Here is a 23484-nt window from a genome sequence, read left to right as displayed (position 1 = left end):
TAAGTTTGATCTGTCTCATGTCAAAATATGTAAACAATTAGCAAACTTATTCATTGAAGCTATCATGTTGAACCGTTTCATATTTCTGCTTAAACAAAGATTCACTGACACTCGGACATAATCTTTCTAATTTGAACTGTTGTGAGTGCACTTGATCAAAAAAAAGCTTAAATACAATTGAAGCTGGGGTACTTACAGAGGTTGTGTTGTGTCTTCATTGGCTGAGCAGACAGGACAGTTTTTAATAACAAAGATTGGGGGAATTGAACGTTTACGTTTCAGTTAAAATCCATGACGATCTGGAATGAATCAGTGCTTTGAACGAATTGGTTCGTAAATGATTCAATGACTCATTCACCTTTCAACAAGCCAAAAGAGTCGTTAAAAGAGAGGGAAATAATAGATACAAAGAAATCTTACACTTAGGCCTACTAAAATTAACATTGTTTTTGTTGTTGTAAAATTAAGCTGTTGTTTCGGCTAAACAGACAGTATTTTCAACATAACAAAGACTCGCAGAATTGACCGTTGCCTTGCTCCTGAATGAATCAGTGCTTTTGAACGAATTGGTTCGTTAATGATTTAATGACTCGTTCGCCTTTCTCCACCTACCTACTGGCTGAACGTTGCAAGCCAAAAGAGTGGGTAAAACAGAAAAAAGATACAAGAAACCCCACACTTAGGGCTACTAAAATTAACAATGTTTTTTATAGTTGTAAAATTAAGCTGTTATTGTGGCTGAACAGATAGAATATTATTCTAACAAAGCATTGCAAATTTGACCGTTGCCTCGCTCCTGACTGAATCAGTGCTTTGAACGAATTGATTCCTAAATGATTCAATAACTCGTTCACCTTTCTCCACCGGCTGCTGAACGATGAAACAAGCCAAAGTCGTTTAAAGAGAAACATTGATAAAAAAATCCCACACTTAGGCCTACTAAAATTAAACATGTTTTTATTGTTGTAAAATTCAGCTGTTAATTCAGCTGAACAGAAAGAGTATTTTTAATAACAAAGACTCGCAATTGAGCCTTGCTCCTGAATTTATCGGTGCTTTGAACGAATTGGTTCGTGGATGATTTAATGACTCGTTCAGCTTCCTCCACCTACTGGCTAAACGAGGCAATGTGCGGAAAGAGTCTTTAAAAAATATATGTGCAATGAACAAAAAACAACACATACACAAAAAAATCCCACCCTTATTAAAATAAACAATGTTTTTATTGTTTTTGGTGTAGGCCTATTGATAATTTGTTTAACCAAAGTTAGCGTAATAAAACCATGATACACGTCTGGCTACCACGACCTAAAACCTTGTTTGTCCTAAAATGTGTCTGAATTAATTTACTCGTTTAAGAAAGTGGATGCTAATTAACATTTAGATTGATTAGCAAGTATACGAGAGCATGCATTTTCTTTCCCAGTGTGCAATTTTGCTCCTGTTGATGAAAAAATAATTAGTTTGCATGAAAACCTTTGAGAGGACCAGAATGAAATGAATGTCACTTAAATGAAGTTATTCAAGCGGGATTACGTCAAACAATACTCAGGGGAATCTCAGCATTCAAGAACGATAAAAGAGAAAATCCTTAACCTTGAATCAGCACACTTATGTCACATTGCAATTGGCTCAAAAAATGTGTCCCCCCAAATCCTCTCGGTTGTCTTAAGGAGAGAGTCTCTTCTCTTTGTAAATGATCTTTCTGTTTATTCTCTTTTTTGATTATGACACAGACCGATAACCTTTTCGAGCTTGAGCACAGCGCTTCACGAGCAGTCGGAGGAGAATCTATTAGCCACGGGACCCACCGATGGAAATCTGCCGTCTGAGTCTCGGGGGGAACACGGCAGTCAAAAGTACATAGCCTGGGTCTGAGAGGAAAATGAGACAGGGTCTTCATGCTGATGAGGAGGAAAACTCATGAGAGGAAATCCCATCTCTTCTGGCCAGCTATCCTGGACCACACCGTGCCTCTCTGAGGGTGAGAGGTGATTCTTCAAAGCTCTCCAAGCTCTTCTGTTCAGTCCTGTCACCGAAATAATTACCTGCGCTGAATGAAAGAAACCCACTGGCACTCCATACAGATGCACATCAGCAGTCAAAGAAAGCTACATGATTGTGCAGAATGGTGCTTGTGTTATTCCCTTTATTATCCATTAGTTGTGATGAAAGAGGATCATTAGGAAACTGAAACATAATCCAAATTTACAGGTTGTGTTGTTTAATTGTCAAGGGGTTGTGACAGCATTGCATGAGAGCTTTGTGGGAAATATGAACAAATATTGCATGAGATGCTTCAAGATTTTGTTATGTAAATTCCAGGTCTTGTTTTCTCCGTTAGGATCTTAACTTTTTATATGAATAAACAAGCACTTTATCCACGTAAAAAAACACTAACTAAAACTGAAACAATGGTGCCACCAAGTGGATAACAACTGAAGTGTTCTTAAATGTTTTCTGGACTGAAGTAAATCCATGTGGAGGAAAAGAAGCTTTAAAGTGCATAGTAAACGTGCATAGAGCTGCACAATATTTGAAAATAGTCATAATGAGATATTTTATCTTTCTGCGATAAGTATTGTGATATGAATATTGTTTCACCTGGTGGTTTGAATAGCTCTATTTGACAGCTGGGAAGTCTAAATGTATTCAGGTACAAAAATGTATAATCACAATGCACTAAAATGCTTTTATTATTTTGCTTTGTCTCTTTCTAGTCCAAATATCTAAAAAATTCGTAGACCAAGTAACAATATTGTTTTGTTTTTACCTTCAGAGGTAAATTTTTTTCCTTAAAACAATTTAATTACCAGCCAAAGGGGAATTAAACTAATCTTGTGCTTTGAAATGTAGATAGTTGAAATAGTTACAAGACAAACATTCTAATTAAGTTTTTTTTTTTTTTTTGCATAACTAGTAAATATAATTACGCCTCCAAACATTATAATTTTTTGATTCCACATGTTTTAAACTCTCCTGAAATGCACAGTCATGAGTCTAAAAACACATGCAAATCATAAACTTTCACACTAATACATATCTTGCAATGTGACTATTGTGGATGTGCACATTGCAATATCGTGCTGAAACGATCTATTGTGCAGCCCTAATCTATGTATAAATTATCCCCCCTGACCTTATTAGCCCCCCTGTTATTTTTTTTCCCCAATTCTGTTTAAAGGAGAGATTTTTTTCAACACATTTCTAAACATAATAGTTTTAATCACTCATCTCTAATAACTGATTTATTTTACCTTTGCCATGATGACAGTAAATAATATTTTACTAGATATTTCAAGACAACTTCAATATAGCTTAAAGTGGCATTTACAGGCTTAACTATTCTAGCCAAATAAAACAAATAAGACTTTCTCCAGAAGAAAAATATATGAATACTGTGAAAATGTCCTTGCTCTGTAAACATCATTTGGGAAAATTTTTATAAAAAAGAAAAAAATTTTAAAGGGGGCAAATAATACTGACTCAACTGTATATATCTATTTTTCATAAAATCTGTGTGTATAAATAAATTCACATGTGTCTTAAATTTTAAGACGTTTAAACATATTAAATACATATGAGTGTCTTAAATTGTAAAATGTTTAAATTTGGCATACTGTCAAACTTTTTAGAATAAAATAAATTTTAAACCACAGAATTAACCGTTACAAAGCTTTATTTTAACTTTTTATTTATTTTCTGTATTTATTTCTATTTCTATTTCAAACATTGACTGCGAAAGATCATATTATATGTAATTATTTTTATATGCATTTTAGTAATAATAAATATGCAAGTATTTTAACTTCAGCACTCAGTGTTATATATATATATATATATATATATATATATAATATTATTCAGTTCATCAAGGCGGTACAAAAAATGTAAAAAAATTTATTAAATATTTATTTATTATATTTATTACTTATTGTATGTAGTTTCAAATTAAATGATTACTCCAGTCATTATTGCTTTCATTACTATTACCATTAATAATATTAACCAATAATAATAATTAATATTAGTGTGATTTCTGAAGGACTCTGAAGACTTGAGTAATGAAGGTGAAAATTCATCTTTAAAATGACTGGAAGGAATTATTAAATTAAATGATAAACTTTTAATAAACTTTTGAACCAGTTATTTTATAGTGTAATAACATTTGACAATTTACAATTTGTACTGTGTTTTTGATTAAAAAAATGCCGCCTTGGTGAGCCGGAGAAGCTGTTTTTAAACATTTAAAAACTACTACTGACCCCCAGACTTTTGACGGTAGTGATATTAAACTCTTAATACTCAATGTAAAACATGATTTCTGAAAAAAAAAGCTAATAACCCTTTCAGACACACCTGTTTTATATTTTAAGATGTTAAATCATCTTACATACATAATTACAATTGTAAGATGTATCAATTTGCCATACTGAACTTTCCAGAACTAAAATAAATTTTAAACCACAGATTTAAACATTTCAAAACTTTATTATTATTTTTTTATTTCTGACTTTTATTTTAAGTATTGACTGCGAAAGATCATATTATAATCATATTATAGTAAAAATCATATATATATTATTTTATTTGCATTTTAGAAATTATCAAAATGCAAGTATTTCTTTAGCACTCAGCGTTAACATTATATATATATATATATATATATATATATATATATATATATATTATATATATATATATATTATATTTATGTATTTATATAGTATATATATATATATATATATATAGAAGGAAAATCACACCTCACATAATAATCTTTTAAAGCATTTAACGGGATTTAAAACCCCTTTAAGCATCCATGATCAAAAATCACATCACTATTTACGATTTGCAACCTGACCAACAGAAATACAAATAAGTTTATAATTTAACTCTACAACGCTCTTCTTGTTAAAAATATTCAAATCAAAGAAGGAAAACTAACTCCATCTATATGCGCCGATGTTAAAACCACTTTGCGGTGCAGCACAATGAAGGAAGAATCACAGATGCTCCACAATGATGGCGCTACAGTCTGCTCAGCCAATCCCGAGCGCGTATGCAATTTAGACAGTAGGACACGCCTGCTGACTGGTCCTCCTCAGACTTGCCGCCGCCCTCACCAACAGACTCTCTTCCTTGTTGTTATTGTGCCATCGTTGAGCGCTCCAGTTTGAGTGGAGCGCCGTTTCCTATTGGTCAGCACAGGCGAAAACGGGCGGGTTTAAGATGCTGAGAGGAGCAAATGGGCGTGATTTAGACACAGTCTGGCTGGAGTAGAGCATCCTTAACCGAGGCTCGGCTAGCGGCTCCAAACTGATGCTGAGTCAGGTACAGGTGGAGTCACACAACCTATTTTACCTCAGAGCCTCCAGAAATCATGGAGGAGCTGGAACATACCTGTCCACTGCCACGAACGGTGAGAATTACGTGTCGGTTAGGGTGTATGTGAAACGGTAAAACGGTCGGCTCACTTTCTCTTTGTTTTGACATGTTGTTTTGGTCTTGTTGTGCGCTGTCATGGTGACGTCGAGCTTGCGAAACTGCATTTAAAGCGCTTGATGCAGATATGAGCTCTTTTAATCCTCTAGCAGATGTTGTTTTTAAGTGGGAGAGTCAATGTTAATGTTTGAGTCTGCGTTTATCTGCCCTTCTGTGACGTTGCTCCTCCTTCTCACCTTGTGTTGAATTCTGGGAAAGGTCCACAGCATCCTTCTTTATTCCTATGGGAGTGAATCATGCATCAATTCACTGTGGAGATATATTTGTTTTTGCTCCAATGAGTAATTAGAAACTACACCTACATTACATGTTTATTTTAGATGTGAATGCACCAGAATGTGGGTTTTTCATGTTGCTCACAAGAAGAAGCTCTTAGTGGTTATTCCCTGAACAGATTGATGGGCAGTATTGTTCTTAAGATCACTGGAAAGCTAAAATCTAAATGATTTGTCATTTTTTAAAATGTGTTTCATAGGGCTGGGCGATTTTTCAAAATCTCGATTAACTGTATATTATCTTATTTATTTATTTTTTTTTTTGCCCTCATAGTTCTCTGACAAGTTCTGCACAGTAAATATGCTCACATATCTATCAAGTGAGAGATTTCTGAATGAAGGGTGCATTACTTGATTTCAAATCTTTTTCTAAATAAAAGAGCTCTTAAATATCCTGTAAATAATATTTTAAACAGTGCATTTCTTGCATCTTCTGTAAACAAATATTTTAATGTAAATAATAACTTAATTGTAATTAAAATTATGCCGTCTCAAGGCATCTCTGGGGCAGCTTCCAATCATTGTCAGTTTAGTGCAAAGTAAGACTCAAGAATGGGTCCACTTGACTAGAGATCAGATGTAGCTGCAAAGCCTTTAGCAGGGTCACATGACTCCACATGTGGTAGGGAAAGTAATCAAAAAAAGTGACCTGGAAATATGTGATTGATTATACAGTAGGTTTTGATTGTCGATTTCGATTACTTTTAATTTCCCAGCCCTAGTGTTTCAGCAGAGTGCATTTTAACCTCACCTGATGGTTCCAATCATGTGTATGCAAACAGACCGGGACGATTTGTCACACTAGGAGGTTATGACGATCTGAGAGCAATTTTCTAAGGTTTTAATTCAAAAGTGAAATATGGATGTAAATGTTATTAAAACTTCATAAGTACTTTTAAAGCCATCACTGGTTTTGGATTCAAAACTGTTAAAATAGTTAAAAAACAAATTAAGTTAGAGTGAAATAAATGCTAACAATTTTATTGGTTTAATGCTGCCTTTAAGAAGAATTTTGTTCTTTCATAAATTAATAATAATTAAAAAAGATAATACATTACCTAAATTATCAAGAACATGTATTATTAATAATAAATGATCTCAGCAAGTGGACAAATCTAAATGAAAAGTAAACATTAAATGCATTTTTATATTAATCAAAACCATCTTAAATTATTGATTGTTTATTTACAGATTTTTTTGTAATTATTTGTACATTAAATATTTTTTTCCAGCTATTTATTTTAAGTAAACAAGAGAAAAAACAAAATCACATTTTTGCATTTTTTATTTGACAGTTTCTTTATTTTTGTTGTTTAATAAAACATTTTACCCTTTATTTAATCACTGCAATTTATTTCAATTCTGTCTGATTTTGTAATATATTACAGTTATATCTGCTTGTAAATAAGTGAACAAAAAAATCTAATTTAATCATTTTGCATGCTACCTTTACTAATAATTTTAGTATTTCAAAAATTCTTCAGAATCAGGTTAGTTGTAAATAATTCTTGACTTCAGCCTAAGAGAAACATTTAAGTAAATTGCTTGTACAATTTTTGACAACCAAACCCCATTCTTTCCCCATTCAATATTCATAGACTTCCACTAAAATGCAGCATCACTGTTATCTCGCTGTGCGTTGAAATGTTAATTCAGAAGCACGTGTTACAGTATGCCCACTGTAAAACACTAGGTGGATTGAACAGATTGAAATATCCATGTTCTGTACGTCTGTGTCTGCCCTGTTCTGTACTGCTGCGGGCGGACGATTTGTCTTTACTCAGTGACATTAGAGAACCGTCTACTGGACAAATCAATATCCGGTGTAAAGAGGCTGTTACACAGATAGTCTTGAAATCAATACGCCAGATAATAACCTCTATTAGTGCAAAAAGGGAAATATTTTAGAAGAGGGTAAATCAGATCTCAAGTCAGCGGGATTCGACTTAAAAATTATTGTATTTGGAAAGCAGCAATGTCTATTTATTTCTCATCACATCTTCTATTTTCTCCTCAGACTCTTATAGAACCGGCCATATTTACTCCAGAGACAAGTTGTGAGTGTCGAGCGCCACATGAAAAGCTGACTGTAGATCAAGCTCGACTGGGAACGCCAGGTCAGTTGAGGAATCATTACAAAAAAACTGTTCCTGTTACAAAACCAATATAAAATTAACCGATACAACAGTTGAAGTCAGAATTAATAGCCTCCCTTTGAAGTTTTGATGTTTTTTGAATATTTTCCAAATGATGTTTAACAGAGCAAGGAAATTTTCACAGTATGTCTGATAATATTTTTCTTCTGGAGAAAGTCTTTTTGTTTTATTTCGGCTAAAATAAAAGCAGTTTTAAATTTTCTAAAAAACATTTTAAGGTCAAAACTATTAGCCCCTTTAAGCTATATATTTTCGATAGTCTACAAAACAAACCATCATTATACAATAACTTGCCTAATTACCCTAACCTGCCTTGTTAACCTAATTAACCTAGTTAAGCCTTTAAATGTCACTGTAAGCTGTATAGAAGTGTCTTGAAAAATATCTAGTCAAATATTATTTACTGTCATCATGGCAAAGATAAAAGAAAGTAGTTATTAGAAATATTATAATATTTTGTCTATTATGTTTAGAAATATGTTGAAAAAAAATCTCTCCGTTAAACAGAAATTGGGGGAAAAAATAAACAGGGGGGCTAATAATTCTGACTTCAACTGTATATACAATAAAAAACATATATTTTCAAGTGCCTTGGACTGATTTTTGCTGTTTATTCTGATAAATCCCCTACCCAAAGAGCACCGACACATTATTTAAGCTACTCCTGAGCACTTTTTGTTTGATTTTGAGCATATTAGTTGATTAGAAAATGATTAAAAGTTAGCGTAGCTCAAATATATTACGATAAAATATTTTGAAAGTAATATGAAATGCATTATTTTGTACACCAAAGAAATGAATACAGTATTGTCAAAACATTCAGGGGCAGTAAGCTTTTCTTTTATCAAATAATACTTTTGTTCTTTTGATTCCTGGGGATAAAATGTACCACAGTTTTCACAACAATAGTAAGCAGCACCACTGTTTTCAGATCAGAGTATAGTAAGTTCAGACAATGTTTATAGTGCATAAAAACCTATTAAATGTAATACATGCACTCAAAAAATGTCCTTCTTGTTCAAGCTACGTATTTAAGATGAGCTGAAACAACACAATTCTTGAGATTTTTGGGGGGGACAACTTAATTGTTTTAAGTTCGATCCACTTAAATTTGTTACGTTAACTTATTTAATTTGTGTTGGGACAGCATGAATGTATTGTGCGGATCCCTGCATTTTTTACAGTGTATTGTATAATTATATTGATATTTTAAATTTGTTCATAATACTATAATAGTATTAGTAGTAGTATTATTAGCCAGTAATATTTATTATATTATTTTATATTATAATATATATGCATGATATATGATGTGAAATATAATAATCTTTATGTATTATTTTTTAATTTGTATAATATGCACATCAAATAACATGCATTAATCAGTAATCAAAAAGATGGTTGTTTGAGAATAATTAGTTTGCATGGTGGACGAGGATGTTTTATTTTATATGTTACTGGATTGTGTAAAGGGTTGTAGCTGGAAGGCCACTCGCTGCGTGGGACATATGTTGGATAAGTTGATGGTGCGTTCCGCTGTGGCGATCCCTGATTGATAGAGTGACTAAGCCGAAAAGAAAAATTCATGAATGAAGGAATGTATTTGTGAATTATTTTGTTCCCGTTTTAAAAATGTATGAGGTACTGTCTGTTTTATGCATCATCGGGATTTTGAAGCCATACTTTGTTTTATTTAACAGCGAGGACCACAATGGAAACAAGCCCAGGGCTTTATTGTGTTTTTATCCTCGACAGTTTTTATTTCAAAATGTATGGGATACTTGTACAGCTTGTCTAAAATCTGTCAAATAAATTCAATTCAATTCATAATAATAATATAATATAATTAATATAATATAATATAATAATATAATATAATTAATATAATATAATATAATATAATATAATATAATATAATATTCATTCATTTTATTTTTGGCTTAGTCCCTTTATTAATCTGGGGTCGCCACAGCAGAATGAACTGCCAACTTATCCAGTACATGTTTTACGCAGCGTATGCCCCTCCAGCCGCAACCCATCACTGGGAAACAACCATACACACTCATACATACACTATGGCCAATTTAGGCTATCCAATTCACCTATACTGCATGTCTCTGGACTTGGAAACCGGAGCACCCGGAGGAAACCCACGCCAGCATGGGGAGAACATGCAAACTCCACACAGAAACGCCAACTGACCCAACCGAGGCTCGAACCAGCGACCATCTTGCTGTGAGGCAAACATGGTCTCTTCTCACAAACCCCATCAAACATTAAAGAGTTAAATGACTTAATCTGCTCTGAAATCAGTATCAGAGGAAAATACAGGGCTTGTAGGAAAAGTCCAGCGCTGGGATCAGACAGGATTCCCTGATCATTCTGTGACCCAGATTCACACAGTCACTGCCCACAAAACTCTGGCATAAAAGAGTTCAGCTGGCCAGTGAACAGAGAAGACTCAAAACAAGACCATGAATGGTGCTTTATGTCCTTAAAGGCACAGAAATGGACAGTTTTAAGGCTGTAGAAGGAAATTAGTGATCACAGTGGAAAAAGCCTTTGTGGCACTAATTGTGACAAACAGCATAACGTCTTATTTAGACTTAAACATCTCAATGACTAATACTTCCAGTCCAAAAAATATTTTTTTATGTCTCTTGTCTCAAGCCAGATATACACTACACAATATCAGTCTGATTTTTGTATGGTCAGTGGTGCAGTGGTTATTTATAAAGATAATGATCTTCAGGAGCAATGAATCAGTCATTGTATCTGTCATAGTGTACAAAAAATTAAGCCATATATGGGATCCTTCATAACATCCTGACAGAATTGCTAGAATGATTTTTTCCCCATCTATCAGTTCTGTGATGCTGACCAATAGGAGCATGTATATATATAATGTATACATTATAAAATATAATATACACAAATCAGATATTATTATAAAATAAATTAGATAAATATAATGTAATATACACAAATCAGATATTATTATAAAAACAAATGAGATAAATATTATAATTCTAACATAAACAAACCAGATATTGTTATAAAACAAATTAGAAAAATATTATAATTTAAAATAAACAAATCAGATATTATTATCAAAACAAATTTAAATTTTAACGATTATACTATATAATATACATATTATAATATATTTTGTAATTATACAAAAATTAATACAAACAAATCAGATATTATTATAAAAACAAATTAAGATAAAGATTATAATTTAATATAAAAAAATCAGATATTATTATGAAAACAAATGAGATAAATATAATGTAATATACACAAATCAGATATTTTTATAAAAACTAATTTAATAAATATTCTAATTTGACATAAACAAATCAGATATTATCATAAAAACAAATGAGATAAAGATTATAATTTAATATAAACAAATCAGACATTATCATAAAAACAAATGAGATAAATATAATTTAATATACAGAAATCAGATATTATTATAAAATAAATGAGATAAATATAATGTAATATACACAAATCAGATATTATTATAAAAACTAATTTGATAAATATTCTAATTTAATATAAACACATCAGATATTATTATAAAAACAAATTAGATAAATATTATAATTAAACATTCATCAGATTTGTCAAAAATAAAATAAATCATAATTTGGTTCTAGAGTTGTCAGCTTTATTTTACACATTTTTTGGATTTTATTTTCTCAGTTTACATCTCACCTTTACCGAACTCAAACCTTTGAATATTATACAATGCACAACTTTTACTGCACATTAAAGCAACTTAATAACATCTGCAAATGACTAAACATCTCATAAATCTCTGTTCTCAGTGGACCGACCGGTGCGAGTCTACGCAGATGGCATCTTCGATCTCTTTCATTCCGGTCACGCTCGTGCCCTCATGCAGGCTAAGAATCTGTTCCCCAACACCTACCTTATAGTGGGAGGTACAGACATATTTCAACATACTATACACAATATGATGCATCATGCCGTCCTCAACTGACATGAAATATGTACATGTATGTTAAGTATGCAGTGACGAACTCACACACAAGTACAAGGGCTTCACTGTCATGACAGAAGATGAGCGCTATGAGGCATTAAGACACTGTCGATACGTCGACGAGGTTTTACGCGATGCTCCTTGGACTCTGACACAAGACTTTTTAGAAAAACACAAGGTCAGTTATTGCGTCAATTCCTAATACAGTACTCCACCCTTAATCCCTTATGCTTAACCCTTCAATTGGTATTACCTAGATTGACTTTGTGGCACACGATGACATCCCATACTCCTCTGCTGGATCTGAGGACGTGTACAAGCATATTAAGGAGGCAGGTAAAGAGAAGCGGTCTTAAGAGCATGGGAATGTTGGTTTCAGGCCAGGTCTAACATGTGTGAGTGTCTCAGGTATGTTTGTGCCCACTAAAAGGACAGAAGGGATCTCCACGTCTGACCTGATCACCCGGATAGTGAGAGACTATGACGTCTATGCTAGACGTAACCTGCAGAGGGGCTACACCGCTAAAGAACTGAACGTCAGTTACATTAATGTAAGTAACTGCACTCGATGTGTTAAGAATGCCATAAAATGGAAGTTGTAGCAAATTGTTTTCCCAAATTGTAATAACTGAAATGGATTCTTGAAGAACAAAAACTACAGGGCAGGATTTGGTTTTGCCCATTAGAATTGATTGGATGGTTGTGTTTGCTATTGGGCAATCTCATGCGATTGTCCCACCTTGCACCAGAAAACACTAATCAGAGAAGAGATGTTGAGGGAGGGGAAGTTATTTAAATTAATATTTTAATAATGTTGCACATGTAGTCCAGCGGTGCCCAAACTCAGTCTTGGAGGGCCGGTGTCCTGCAGATTTTAGCTCCAATTTACCTCTACACACCTACAGGGATGTTTCTAGAAAGCCTAGAAAGACCTTGATTAGCTAACACAGGTTTGTCTGATTGGTGTTGGAACTAAACTTTGCAGGACACCGGCCCTCCAGGACCATGTTTGGGCACCTCTGATGTAGTCCTTAAAGGAACACTCCACCTTTTTTTAGAAAAAGGCTTTTCAAAAAAGGCTTAATCTCCTAGAGTTCAAAAATTGGATTAAAAATGGTTCAGGTCAACTGTTCAACTCTAGATAGTGATGTGACGTTGTGCACAATGGAGTGAAGCCTATACCCCTCGAACTTTGATTCAAAGGTTTAAGCACCCTCGTGGGTTAGTAAAATGTATAGTGAGAGACTAGGCATTGATTACATACGTTTTTACTGCTTCAAAGCACTGCACCGGTCCCACACACCAGTAATTCACCTAAAATACACTAGTAATGTATTAAAAAGCTTTTGAACCATACTAAAGTGTATTAGAGTTATTTAAGACTGTTTTTAAAGAAGGTCACTGCATATTGTAGTATAGTGTGTACCTGTGGCCCTGCACTGGTGAGTGCAGCCCAAAAGTCTCACTCCCATAGCCTCCTCATTAGATCATTCACCTCCCATCCCTCAGAACGAGTGGGTGGGTGTAGGACCGGTTAGAATATGATAAACGTAAATACTTTTGACTACCTTGGATTTTACTACAGTCATTGGTGGTGTAATGTAACATACCTTATACATATAAAAACAACAGTAATTGAGTAATTTGTTTATATTACTATTGTTGTTACTACAGTAATGAGTTGGTTAGTTTTACAAAACAGTGTTTTCCCACACTTTAACCAGTAGAGGTCCTCATCGAGCTCTGATTTGGAAAGCTTCAAGTGACGATCCTTTTTCCGATGCAAACCTTTTTCCGAGTCGAACAGTTCACTGGTTCACAAAGCTTCATTTCACCATCACTAACACTAGGAGACTTGTAAAATGTGCCTTTTTTTAAGGTGGAGTGTTCCTAGAACACTTAAGAATGCTGAACTCTTTCTGGGCAGGAGAAGAAGTACCGTTTGCAGAACCAGGTGGATAGAATGAAGGAAAAAGTGCGGACCGTAGAGGAAAAGTCAAAGCACTTTGTGTATAGAGTGGAGGAGAAGAGCCATGATCTGATCCAGAAGTGGGAGGAGAAGTCAAGAGAGTTCATTGGGAACTTCCTGGAGCTCTTTGGCCCAGATGGAACATGGGTAAAGCTCATTTATTTAATAAAAATATAGTCAATATAATAATACTATTTAAAACATCTCTTTCTATTTAAATACAACTTTAAATGTAATGTATTCCTGTGATTCAAAGCAAATCTTTCAGCATCATACTCCAGCCTTCAGTGTCATTCAGAAATCATTCTAATAAGCTGATTTGGTGCTTAAGAAGCATTTCTTTTGATCATGTATGTTGAAAACAGCATTACAAGTATTTGTTGGAACTGTTTTTACTTTCTTTCATTTAATTTATTTCTTACTGATCCCAAATTTTCATTGGTAGTGTATATTGGACACTCATTACCCCATTATAAAATAAATAGATAAAACAGGGTAATTGCAACTTCTTTGCAATTATTTACAAAAAAAAAACATTTTAATGTGTTAACAGTTTGATGTATTTTATATAGTTTATATCAGACTTTATATTTATATACACTTTACACTTTTTTTAGAATTGCAACATCTGTAACTTTGTTTTCGCACTTAATTTCTCACTATATTTTTTGGAGCTGGGCAAAAATAGTTAATTTAATTTAATAAAGTTTGTTTTGACTTAAAATATGTGTGTAGTGTACAGAGTATATTTATAATGTGCATATATAAATACACACATGCATGCATATATTAAGAAATGTTTATTTATATTTAGATATAAATTATATATATGTATATGATACAATTTAATATACATTTAAATATCTATGTAACAAAATTGTTTTGTAGTTTTGTTTCTTTGTATGTGTGTGTTATAAATATATATAACACACACATATATTTGATCAAAACAAACTTTTATTTTGGATGCCATTTATTTTTGCCCAGAACTAGATTTTTTTTATAATTTTGCATGCTATCTCTCATAATTCTGACTTAAAATTACTCAATTGAGTCTATTTTAGAAAAATCTGAGCTCATGTCTCACAATTCAGATGTTTTACAATATCACAACAAGTTTTTTTCCAAAATTCTGACGTTTTTCTAAACAATTTTTGAGTTTATATCTAGTTTATATAACTGCATTTAATAACCCGAAATTGTGAAATACAATTGTGAAAGTCACCGTTCTGAAAAAAGAAAAGTCAGAATTAAGAGATCAATTCTAATCTAATCTAAACCTGATCTTGTTGTTTCCATTCTCCAGTCAAGCTGCCATACAACTAAATCAGCTCTTTTTTTGAATGTTTCCAGAAGCAGATGTTTCAGGAGAGAAGCGGCCGTATGATCCAGGCCTTCTCCCCACGCGGCTCACCCAGCAGCAGCCCACCAAGGGACTTTTCTTCATCCCGTTCACCGTCGCCCCCATCCCGCTGGGCAATGCCTCGAACATCACCACCCTCATCCCCTAAGGGCGCCTCCGCCTCCATCAGCAGCATGAGTGAAGGCGACGAGGACGAGAAGTGAGAATCAACCATCACCCACACACCCACCAGACTGCACTTTACCTACACACACACTCACATACACACACACACACACACACACACACACACACACACACACACACACACACACTGGCAGCGAATGACAGGTCAAATACTCTTATGGGGAAATTAAAAATAATGTACTGTACACAGCACAGGGTTTGTCCAAGTCCTGTTTATTTATGCTGGTATTACAGCAAACTTTTTGAAAGCCATCGCAGCCCTGAATATATTCTGAGAGGAGGTTAATAAACAGAAGGGGGATTCACTAGATCGACTGCATCTTTTGTTTGAACACGTTATGTATGTTGTTAGCACTCAGATCACTTAAAAATGAATGCTTTACAATAAGGTATCATGGGTTAACTGCATTCAAGTGTATCTGTCTGCGGACTGCAAGATGGGGGCGTAACTTGCAGTTTTTTCTCCAAATTTATCCACAACCAATTCAAGTGATATATTATTATTATTTATTTAACTCCACCATGCAACTCGCTAAATTCTGCATCCATTTTGTCATGACAGTTAGTTAGCCTACATCACCCCTTGTGGTTGCAAATAACAGAACAATAGTAAGCTCGTCAAGTATGAGAGCCTTCGCAGACTCATGTTGGTACGTTAAAAAACTGTGATGGTTGGGGTTAAGGTTGGAAAGCTGTAGACGTTAATAACTGATGGTTGAGTTAAGGGTTGGGGTAGGTGTAGACATTAATAACGATGATGGTTGGGTTTAAAGTTGTGGTAGATGTGGACGTCAATTACTGTGATGTTGGGTTTAGGGTTGGGGAAGGTTTAGACGTTAATAACGATGATGGTTGAGTTTAGGCCTAGGGAAGGTGTAGACGTTAATAATGATGGTTGGGTTTAGGGCTGGGGAAGGTGTAGACGTTAATAATGATTGTGTTTAGGGTTGGGGAAGGTGTAGACATAATTCTGATGGTTGGGTTTAGGGTTGGGGAAGGTGTAGACGTTATGATGATTGTGTTTAGGGTTGGGGAAGGTTTAGACGTTAATAATGATGATGGTTGGGTTTAGGTTTAAGGAAGGTGTAGACGTTAGTAATTCTGATGGTTGGGTTTAGGGTTGGGGAAGGTGTAGACGTTAATAATGATGATGGCTGGGGAAGGTGTAGACATTAATAATGATGATGGTTGGGTTTAGGCCTGGGGAAGGTGTAGACGTTAATAATTCTGATGGTTGGGTTTAGGGCTGGGGAAGGTGTAGATGTTAATAACGATGATGGTTGGGTTTAGGTTTAAGGAAGGTGTAGACGTTAGTAATTCTGATGGTTGGGTTTAGGGTTGGGGAAGGTGTAGACGTTAATAATGATGATGGCTGGGGAAGGTGTAGACATTAATAATGATGATGGTTGGGTTTAGGCCTGGGAAGGTGTAGACGTTAATAATTCTGATGGTTGGGTTTAGGGCTGGGGAAGGTGTAGATGTTAATAACGAGGATGGTTGGGTTTAGGTTTAAGGAAGGTGTAGACGTTAGTAATTCTGATGGTTGGGTTTAGGGTTGGGGAGGTGTAGACGTTAATATGATGATGGCTGGGGAAGGTGTAGACGTTAATAATGATGATGGTTGGGTTTAGGCCTGGGGAAGGTGTAGACGTTAATAATGATGATGGTTGGGTTTAGGCCTGGGGAAGGTGTAGATGTTATAACGATGATGGTTGGGTTTAGGCCTGGGGAAGGTGTAGACGTTATAACGATGATGGTTGGGTTTAGGGCTGGGGAAGGTGTAGATGTTATAACGATGATGGTTGGGTTTAGGGCTGGGGAAGGTGTAGATGTTATAACGATGATGGTTGGGTTTAGGCCTGGGGAAGGTGTAGACGTTATAACGATGATGGTTGGGTTTAGGGCTGGGGAAGGTGTAGATGTTATAACGATGATGGTTGGGTTTAGGGCTGGGGAAGGTGTAGATGTTATAACGATGATGGTTGGGTTTAGGGCTGGGGAAGGTGTAGATGTTATAACGATGATGGTTGGGTTTAGGGTTGTGGTAGGTATGGACGTTAATAACTGTGATGGTTGGGTTTAGGTGTGGAGTAGGTGTAAACATCTTGCCGACAACATGGGTCTCCATACCTTCAAGTTACGCCTCTAAACTACTACAAGTTACATCCCTTCATGTTACGCCCCTGTCTTGCAGTCCGCAGACAGACCCTACTCACTGCATTAGTTAATTGTGACTGATAATGAACAATACTTTTACAGTATTTATTAATTGTGAATAATCTCGACATTTATTAAAAAATTTTAATATCAAAATGGATGCACTGAAGTAATCACATAAATTGTAAGAAAATATTTATATATATAATATATATATATATATATATATCTATATATATATAATAATATATATATAATATATATATATAGATATATATATAGATATATAGATATATATTTAATGATTGTTGGTTCACGTATTAACTAATGTTAACTGATTAAGCATTATTGTAAAGTGTTACCAGATTAGCTGGTACAAGCAATATCTATATCACATAAATTATTGCCTTCTTTATATTTGATATTTAATGGTTTCTCATCAAATATTACAGTTGAGTGACCTTTTCATCACCTAATGAGTGCTTAAGTTCATTATTAAACACACTAATTCTTTTATAGCTTTGTTCATCATGGTAATTTCAGAAAATCTCAACAATGAATGTCCATTTTCGTACTGTATATGTGATGATGCCTAAATTCAGTAGCATCACTTACAATGATTGGTTTTAGCTGCTATTGGATAAATGGCAGATATTAAAATTCTATATTTCATTTTACTGAACTTTAATAGTTATCAGCCATAAAAAAATTACAAAAAAATATTGGCTGTTGTAAGATCACTATATCTTTTCAAATTATGCCAATAAAACAAAAAAGTGGACAAAAAAAGTGTTTAGTGAATTTACAAAATATGGTATACAGTAGAACTTAATCTGATATATATTCGTTTTCAGCCATAACAATATATTTTTTGTTTTTTACTATTTCACTATTATTTCATTCCTGCAAATAAGGTTAATGACTCAAAAGTGGCCAAAAAAATGTCATCAAATGTTGTATACGAAAAAAAATTATACAAATACACACATATACATATATTTATATATATATATATATATATATATATATATATATATATATATATATATATATATATATATATATATATATATATATATAACACATACATACATACATACATACAAACAAACAAACAAACAAACATACATACATACATACATACATACATACATACATACATACACACACATGCACACACACACACACACACACACACACACACACACACACACACACACACAAAATGAGATTTAAGATTTTGATATCAGCCAAAAAAAAATCAAACATTACTTATTATTTTAATGTCCATGCATCCTGTTATTGACACAAGTGGCCAAAAATGTGGGAGTAAGAAAAAGTGTTGCATGAGCTTTAGTGAATTCACCCCAGAGGTTCAAGAGGACTGATTCTGATGTCTATTGCTCAGGTTTGACTGAAACACTGGGACTGCCCTACTGTAACATACTGTCCGTACACCACCAATCCCTGTGCTTAGTTTGTTTTTTATGATGACAAAATTAAGTCTGATCCACCTCATGAATATGTATAACTGCACCAATGAGCAGGCCGCTAGCATTCACCCAGCAGTCTGTGCATGTGTTTAGTTCTCATTAACCTGTATGTTATTGTAGCCTTAACCTCGAAACACAGCAATTTTTAACACAATGACAAATCAAATGTTTAAGGTCTAATGGCTTTTAGAAAACAAGGGGATATTACATTAAATCAGTGCTGCTCAGCCCTACATCATGTAATTCCTCCTGCCGTGTCTAGTTTTCATCATGTATGCAATCTGCACTCTGTAAAAATAACCTTTTGTTTTCTTTTACATTAAATGGCTTAAAATGTAAATAATAAACTAAGATACAACAATCGTATGCGGCGAGGCTCATTACCAACTCAAGAACACGTATGGATGATAGCATTGGAAGATCTTTTTATTGTTCTTCTTCTTTATTAGGTACTTCAGATGGAATGTCCATATCTTTAAGATGAGGATATCTTTATTTTGTGTCAGTGCAAACACATGTCATATTTTTTTCAGAAAGCATTTATCTAAAGTGTGGTGTTTATCTTAAGGGATAGTTCACACAAAAAATACGGTGCTTTCACACCTAGACATTTGTTTTGGAACCTGTCTCGTTTGCCAAGTTATCGCAGTTCATTTTGCATATGTTTCCCTTGAGGACTCACTAAACGCATCGTAAAGCAGCATTAAGACATGCATGTTTATGTTAGGAAAATTGACATAAATTACTGATAATTTTTCCATATTTTATCATATAATATTTTGTATTAGACCTATTGTTTTGTTCATTTCTGCACTGACACCTCGAAAGAAAGATCAACATCGATCTGCTTCATAATTCGTCTGCAGTCTCAGTTCATCTGTTATTTCTCTATAATTTAAGGCTATAATGCATAATTCTAGCCTACATTTTTTTAAATAGATTGATTAATTCAATAGATCGGTTTCTACAAAAACCTGCCAACTGAAATGAGGCCATGTATGAGAAAGTCAGACCTCTCAGACTTATATTTGGTGACGATGTCTGTGGGTGTGAAATTAAAGCGCACATTTTTACTTATAATGTCTTGATATTGCTTATCATCATAAATTAAAATACAGACGTGACCGACGAGCAGGGCCAGACAGAATCTGCGGACATTTTTTGCTTTTTCTGTGCAGGATTTTGCAAAAAATCTGCGGATTTATGCAAAATGATTTTGGGAGAATTATAACTAAAAACTTAATATATGAAATAAAAAAAATATGTTTTTAAGTTATTAAAAACTATTTAATTAAATAAATAACTTTAATTATTTATTGTTTACAATGCAAATCCAATTAGATTCACTTATTTGGTAAACTAAGCAAGTCTTTTGTATAAGATCCCTACTAAAGGACAGAACATATTATTTTACAGACTGTATTGTAAATAAATCATAAGAACATTTTCATTTATTCATTTTCTTTTCGGCTGAGTCCTTTTATTAATCCGGCAACTTATCCAGCATATGTTTTATGCAGCGGATGCCCTTCCAGCCCTTCCATCTCTGGGAAACATCCATACACTCCATCACACTCATACACTACGGACAGTTTAGCCTTCCCAATTCACCTGTACCGCATGTCTTTGGACTGTGGGGGAAACCGGAGCCCCCGGAGGAAACCCATACGAATGCAGGGAGAACATGCAAACTCCACACAGAAACACCAACTGACCTAGCCGAGGCTCGAACCAGCGACCTTCTTGCTGTGAGGCGAGAGCACTACCTACTGCGCCACTGCGTCGCAAAGAACATTTTCATATTAGTCAATAATATTGCTGAAATTAATTTGACAACTAAATAAATATAAGTTAACACAAGTTTATAAATAGACTCGATTATTGGGTAAATCTGTGGGTTTCTGCGCTCGCAGAATCCATGTGGGCCTACCGATGAGTAGAACATGTGACAGACTCTGAAACTCTGACCAATGTGAGGAGAGTTTTCTCGCACGTGACTTGTTTTAACTATTTTGGTCTGATTAGAAACTTTGCCGTGTCCAAACAAACCGCATCAAGAACGAAAATAACCAATGTGTCAATTTGAATCTGTTTCAGAACAAAACAATCGATCTATAGGTGTGAAAGCACCCTTAATCATCCTCAGGTTAACCAAGATGTAGGTGTTTTTCTATTTTGAAGAATATTAAAGACGATTTTTGTCTGTGGTCAATAATGATTCAGAAAATTAACATCATCGTCTACCGGCACTTTCAGAGTCGAAAAAACATATACAGACAACACAGAATTAATATCAATGGCTCCTGATGATACATCGAGGTCTTATGAAGTTAATTGATGGGTCTGTGCAAGAAACTAAACATTATTTACAACGTAAATACTTTTAACACTATTCAAACAGTTAATATACATATATTTGTGCCCAAATGCTCCAAACTTTCAATGGATTTTATTTGAGGTTTCATTAAAATATGTTCATTGACTGGATGGGTTTGAAATGGCAAAAAGGCATGTAATGATAAAGAATTTAAATTTTGTTGTGAACTAACCCTTTAAGATCAAGAATAAAGTCACTAATAATCACCCAAAATTTCGCAAATACAAGATGGCTGCAGGACAACACTAGAATATCAGGGTAGATATTTCTTAGTAGGTAAACAGTTTTTTTCCTAATGTGTTGTACATTAACACACCATATTCATGCATAAACAAGAGTATACTGGGACAATTTGAGCTTGACAACGACACACAAGGCCTTGGTTTCACAGGAATATTCTTGCATACTTCTTGTCGGATCGCTCTGAGTTCAAGGCATCAAAGTGCATTCTTCATTGACTGAGTTAAACACAAAAACGAACAAATAGCTTCAAATAAATACTGAAAACTACACTTCAATAACATCTGAGAAAACTTAAGTACTGTACGCCTAAAAGGTTCCCTTGAGGACTCACTAAACACACCATAAAGCAGCATTAAGACCACGTAGATGGTTTGGAATGTTTGCATGGAAAGATACAGTAACAGAATATATAAAGACGGATAAATGATCCATCTGTATATATAAAACAACAGCATGCTGCAAAGTTTACATCGGTGAACCTCATGTTTCTTGAGATCCATCTTGGAGTGTAAAAGAAAAAGTAATAAAAGTTTTGAAAGTCCAAAAATTCATATAATAGGCCACTTACCTAACTAGAAAAATCCTTCAGGTTAACCTAAACACACTTTGTGCGTATAAAAGAATCATTGAGTGATAAATTATATATATTTTAAATAATAATACACAGTGTAGAAAACATACAAACTAGCCTGGGCAAAGTTAAGCTTGTAATTAAGCATTGGTTCCTTTAAACCAGACAGTCTGATCTGCATTTCATCTAAATGGTTTCATTCAGTCCCAAAATAAATCAGCTATTTCAAGATGAGGTCCTCTGAAAAACATTAATATTAGTAAAAGGAATTTTTGATCAACTATTTTGAAACTCGTGTCAGAATCATATATCAGCTAATAACTTTATATCTAGACTTTTTTTTTTAGGATGTTGATGGATTTGAACTACACCTTCTTTTCCAACAAACTTTTCAAGCAAGCATATTTCTGTCAACTATCATGTCACCATGCAAAAAGCAATAAGGTACTGTACAAACAGTATTGACTTTAAGACAAAAAAGAAAAATGAATGACTACAGCACTAATGCTGTAATAGGCTACTGTGGTGCATTCTTTTCAGAGTTTATCACAATCTCTCTTCATTGACATTAGCAGAATGTCTTGTATTGCTGACTTAAAAGGGAACATAGTAGAAGTGCTACTTCTAAACAACTTGAAAACGACTGAGACCCTGCTCAGAACCAGCACACCCCACACAACTGCGGGAATAAGTGTGGGGTCAAATAAATAAAGATAAATATTTAACCTATATTCATTAGTTTCAAAGAGCTTGGAAATATCCGTTTTTGTTCTGCATACTCTCTTGTATTTGCATCTAATGAGGAAACAAGCTGCTGACATTCACGTGGAACATTAAAAGAAAAATAATGAAAGATTTTGCATCAAAAAAATATTTTAAGAACCAGTAAAATTGGTTGTGTTGTGATAATTAAGTACAAATGACCTTCCTGGATGATTTTTTAAATTAAAATGATAAATATTATTCAAATATTACTAGAAGAACCCATTTAAAAATGTAAATGATTTAAATAACTTTATAAATAAAATTTCTGTACATTGAAAATAACATTTTATAATTATATGCATGACTTTTATATATTTGATATAATATTATAATATATATATATTAGTGTTGTCATGATACTGGAATTCGGTACTAAATCGATGCCTATTTTTAAAAGCGTCCATTCTCG

The 23484-nt window shown here is 33.9% G+C and overlaps 2 protein-coding genes across 3 annotated transcripts in view; both read left to right on the top strand.

The window, feature by feature from the left end:
- The window catches only part of trim55b (tripartite motif containing 55b), a 91272-nt gene extending 88568 nt beyond the window's left edge, over positions 1-2704 (top strand). Inside the window, exon 8 of the mRNA XM_056450357.1 lies at positions 1737-2704. Coding sequence (XP_056306332.1) covers positions 1737-1744 — 8 coding nt within the window. The 3' untranslated portion in view covers positions 1745-2704. The remainder of the gene's footprint in view (positions 1-1736) is intronic.
- Positions 2705-5209: 2505 nt separating this feature from the next.
- On the top strand, positions 5210-16909 carry pcyt1ba (phosphate cytidylyltransferase 1B, choline a). Of its 2 annotated transcripts, none has more exons than XM_056451130.1 (8): positions 5210-5422; positions 7798-7897; positions 11776-11892; positions 11978-12129; positions 12209-12287; positions 12387-12502; positions 13879-14067; positions 15274-16909. In XM_056451130.1, exons 1-8 carry the CDS (start codon positions 5384-5386, stop codon positions 15484-15486), a joined length of 1005 nt encoding a protein of 334 aa, XP_056307105.1. In that variant the 5' UTR covers positions 5210-5383; the 3' UTR covers positions 15487-16909. The 2 variants fall into 2 exon arrangements, with proteins under 2 accessions (XP_056307105.1, XP_056307103.1); XM_056451128.1 differs by having other exon boundaries at positions 5224-5422; positions 12360-12502.
- The last annotated feature ends 6575 nt before the right edge of the window (positions 16910-23484 follow it).

The sequence above is a fragment of the Danio aesculapii genome, chromosome 24, assembly GCF_903798145.1.
Source record: "Danio aesculapii chromosome 24, fDanAes4.1, whole genome shotgun sequence".
Lineage (NCBI taxonomy): Eukaryota > Metazoa > Chordata > Actinopteri > Cypriniformes > Danionidae > Danio > Danio aesculapii.
The sequence above is the reverse complement of the archived record's forward strand: the minus strand, read 5'-3'. Positions and strand labels throughout refer to the sequence as shown.